Source organism: Oncorhynchus tshawytscha, linkage group LG27 (assembly GCF_018296145.1).
Source record: "Oncorhynchus tshawytscha isolate Ot180627B linkage group LG27, Otsh_v2.0, whole genome shotgun sequence".
Classification (NCBI taxonomy): Eukaryota; Metazoa; Chordata; class Actinopteri; order Salmoniformes; family Salmonidae; genus Oncorhynchus; species Oncorhynchus tshawytscha.
Window position 1 is genome coordinate 15041107 of NC_056455.1, and position 4391 is coordinate 15045497.

The following is a 4391-nucleotide window of genomic DNA, read 5'->3' on the forward strand; positions in this document are numbered from 1 at the left end:
AATAAGGAGCATCCAGATGCTGCACTTCATGAATTTATGAAATTGCTTCTTCTAGTTATTGATAAACATGCACCTGTTAAGAAACTGACTGTTAGAACTGTTAAGGCTCCATGGATTGATGAGGAATGAAAAACTGTATGGTTGAAAGAGATGAGGCTAAAGGAATGGCTAATAAGTCTGACTTCACATCTGACTGGCTGACTTACTGCAAATCGAGAAATGATGTGACTAAACACAACAAAAAGAAAAATAAACTGTATTATGAAGCCAGGATCAATGATATAAAGAAACTTTAAATTAAATTATGGGCAGAAAGACAAATTCAACTCCATCTTTCATTGAATCAGATGGCTTATTCATCACAAAACCATTTAATATTGCCACATATGTTTATGATTACTTCATTGTCATAGTGGGCAAACTTAGGCAGGAAATGCCAACAACGAACAGTGAGCCATCGTATTCATGCATAAAAAAACTAATAATGAAAGAAAAGCATTGCAAGTTTGAAATTGTAAAGTTAGTGTGGGGGAGGTGGACAAATGATTGTTATCGATCAATAATGACCAACCTCCTGGCATTGACAACTTAGATGGAAAGCTACTGAGCTATCTGTCATATCTTTAATCTGAGCCTAGAGGAAAGTCTTTGTCCTCAGGCCTGGAGGGAAGACAAAGTCATTCAGCTACCCAAGAGTGGTAAAGCGGCCTTTACTGGTTCTAACAGCAGACCTATCAGGTCTCTGCCAGCTCTTAGCAAACTGTTAGAAAAAAATGGTGTTTGACCAAATACAATGCTTTTTCTCTGTAAACAAACTAACAACAGACTTTCAGCATACTTACAGAGAGGGGCACTCAACATGTACTGCACTGGCACAAATGACTGATGATTGGTTGAAATAAATTGATAATAAGAAGATTGTGGGAGCTGTACTGTTAGATTTCAGTGCAGCCTTCGATATTACTGACCATAACCTGTTGTTGAAAAAGCGTTATGTCTTTTCAACCTCTGCCATATTGTGGATTCAGAGCTATCTAATAGAACTCAAAGGGTTTTCTTCAATGGAAGTTTCTCTAATGTCAAACATGTAACATGTGGTGTACCGCAGGGCAGCTCTCTAGGCCCTCTACTCTTTTCTATTTTTACCAATGACCTGCCACTGGCATTAAACAAAGCATGAGTGTCCATGTATGCTGATGATTCAACCATATACGCATCAGCAACCACAGCTAATTAAGTCACTGAAACTCTTAACAAAAAATTGCAGTCTGTTTTGGAATGTGTGGCCAGTAATAAACTGGTCCTGAACATCTCTAAAACTAAGAGCACTGTATTTAGTACAAATGATTCCCTAAGTTCTAGACCTCGGCTGAATCTGGTAATGAAGGGTGTGACTGTTGAACAAGTTGAGGAGAGTAAATTACTTGGCATTTCCTTAGATTGTAAACTGTCATGATCAAAACATATAGATTCAATGGTTGTAAAGCTGGGGAGAGGTCTGTCTGTAATAAAGAGATGCTGTGATTTTTTGACACCACACTCCAAAAAGAAAGTCCTGCAGGCTCTAGTTTTGTCTTATCTTGATTATTGTCCAGACATGTGGTCAAGTGCTGCAAGGAGAGACCTAGTTAAACTGCAGCTGGACCAGAACAGAGCAGCATGTCTTGCTCTTCATTGTAATCAGAGGGTTGATATAAATACTATGCATGCCAGTGTCTCTTGGCTAAGAGTTGAAGACTGACTGCATCACTTATTTTTTAAAGAAACATTAATGTGTAGAAAATCCCGAATTGTTTGCAAAGTCAGTTTATACACAACTCTGACACACACACTTACACCACCATAAAATCCACCAGTGGTCTTTTCACAGTCCCCAAATCCAGAATAAATTCAATAAAATGTACATTATTGTATAGAGCCATTATTGCATGGAACTCTGTTCCATCTCATATTACTCAAATAAACAGCAAACCTGGTTTCAAAAAACAAATAAAGCAACATTGCCTCTGTGTATGTATTGATATGTAGGCTATGTGTGCTTCAAAACCATTTCTTGGTGTAGTTCTGTTCTTGTCTATTAATGTTCTATGTAATGTTCCATGTTTTGTGTGGACCCCAGGAAGAGGAGCTGCTGCTTTTGCAACAGCTAATGGGGATCCTAATAAAATACAAAATATCTAAATCTCTCTCCATCTCACCCTCACTGTGTCTGTCTTAATCATCCCTCTCTCCTCTCTCATGGGGAATATGTGTGACTCATTCCAACCTGCTTACTGTAACATATCGGTCCATCTGTGCTACAGTACCTGTTTCGTGGCTCACTTCTCAGAAACCCTGATAAAGTCTGCTTGCTGACGAAATACAGTTTGTTACTTTCACTAAATCCAGTGAAAAGTGTGAAGGGCAGTATACAGTGCCTTGTCAACCCGAACTTCACCAATTCAGCTGGGCATTTTGCTCAGCCCACAACATCAACTCAGTAGCATTAATCAAAGTCCTTGAGGCCAACAGATGTATGTAAGTAATAATGCGTGTGCCTGGTGGATTCCTCAGATAGAAACAGTATGACTTACTGGGACTGGTGATGGAAGAAGAACCTTCTCTGTCTGTCCTCCTCAGTCTCCCACTGGTGGACCTGGCAATACCTGTCACCCAGAGGAAGATAGAGAGAGAGGAGGGAGGGAGATCAATAAACGTCATACATTCTGTTGCATAATACCATTATAACATAACACTACATATGCCTGCACGTTAACAACACTAAAACCCACACGGCTGATAACCTGACAACAGAGAACCCAGTGACAGTCATCACAGATCCTAGGTGACACTGAGCAGCTCTGGAATCACTGGGATGTCTTCTGGCGTTCCACTACGGCTTTCCATACAATGCTGACCGGGAGAGACCTATTCCATTCCAGATCGATACAGGGTGTGTTCTGTTGTGCTCTGTTCTGTACTGATCATTCCTTATTCCAGTCCAGGAGAGTTGAGTGTGTGTGTGTGTGTGTGTGTGTGTGTGTGTGTGTGTGTGTGTGTGTGTGTGTGTGTGTGTGGACTGTAAAGTAGATCCTGTGTAGACTGTTGGTCTCTTTGTAGAATGAGAGGTCGTCAGAGGTCACAGAGTTCAAAGGTCAACTTGGTCAACCAAATTGGTAGAGGAGATGAGTGACAGGAGGCGAGAGGGAGAGGGTGCTGAAATTGTTGTGGGACAGATTCAAACCAATGCTGGAGTGGTATACAGTATGTGTTCCAGGGGCAGCAGCTTAGACTGCTAGACCACCCTAGGCAACAGTAAGTATCTATTTCTAAAGAGCTGGTGATGATGTGATGATGGCCACGGAATCATTGTTTGATCTGATTTATAGCTTGGTGATTCAGAGGGGTCACACATGCCACAGGGGCAACCATCATAAGAGATCAGGGATTTAACCCAGTCAGTACTATTCAGATGAAATGACTCCAACTTGTGGTTACTGAGTCAACTGACCCATCCTGTTCTAGCTCCTCCTTTAATTGAGACACTTCCTTTCTCAGTTCTGTCCTGTATGACATCGTTCACCATCATGACCAAGAGATGTGGATTCCTCTCTGAAGTGTCACCAGTGTCTTTAGAGCCACATAGACAGCTGAGGGACAGGAAGGAAGTCTAAAGGAGTTCTGACTGTATGTTACTGAATACTGTGGGAGGAAGTCTAAAGGAGTTCTGACTGTATGTTACTGAATACTGTGGGAGGAAGTCTAAAGGAGTTATGTCTGTATATTACTGAATACTGTGGGAGGAAGTCTAAAGGGGTTCTGACTGTATGTTACTGAATACTGTGGGAGGAAGTCTAAAGGAGTTCTGACTGTAGGTTACTGAATACTGTGGGAGGAAGTCTAAAGGAGTTCTGACTGTATGTTACTGAATACTGTGGGAGGAAGTCTAAAGGAGTTCTGACTGTATGTTACTGAATACTGTGGGAGGAAGTCTAAAGGAGTTCTGACTGTATGTTACTGAATACTGTGGGAGGAAGTCTAAAGGAGTTCTGACTGTATGTTACTGAATACTGTGGGAGGAAGTCTAAAGGGGTTCTGACTGTAGGTTACTGAATACTGTGGGAGGAAGTCTAAAGGAGTTCTGACTGTATGTTACTGAATACTGTGGGAGGAAGTCTAAAGTTATGTCTGAGTTATGAATCTGTATGTTACTGAATACTGTGGGAGGAAGTCTAAAGGAGTTCTGACTGTATGTTACTGAATACTGTGGGAGAAGTCTAAAGGAGTGAATACTAAAGGGTCTAAAGGAGTTCTGACTGTATGTTACTGAATACTGTGGGAGGAAGTCTAAAGGAGTTCTGACTGTATGTTACTGAATACTGTGGGAGGAAGTCTAAAGGAGTTCTGACTGT

The 4391-nt window shown here is 41.1% G+C and overlaps 1 protein-coding gene across 1 annotated transcript in view; it reads right to left on the minus strand.

The window, feature by feature from the left end:
- The window catches only part of sept9a (septin 9a), a gene marked incomplete at its 5' end in the record, with an annotated part of 124692 nt that extends 122047 nt beyond the window's left edge, over nt 1-2645 (minus strand). Inside the window, 1 exon segment of the mRNA XM_042307287.1 lies at nt 2574-2645. Within this exon segment, the coding sequence (XP_042163221.1) occupies nt 2574-2645 (72 nt within the window).
- Nucleotides 2646-4391: the final 1746 nt, after the last annotated feature.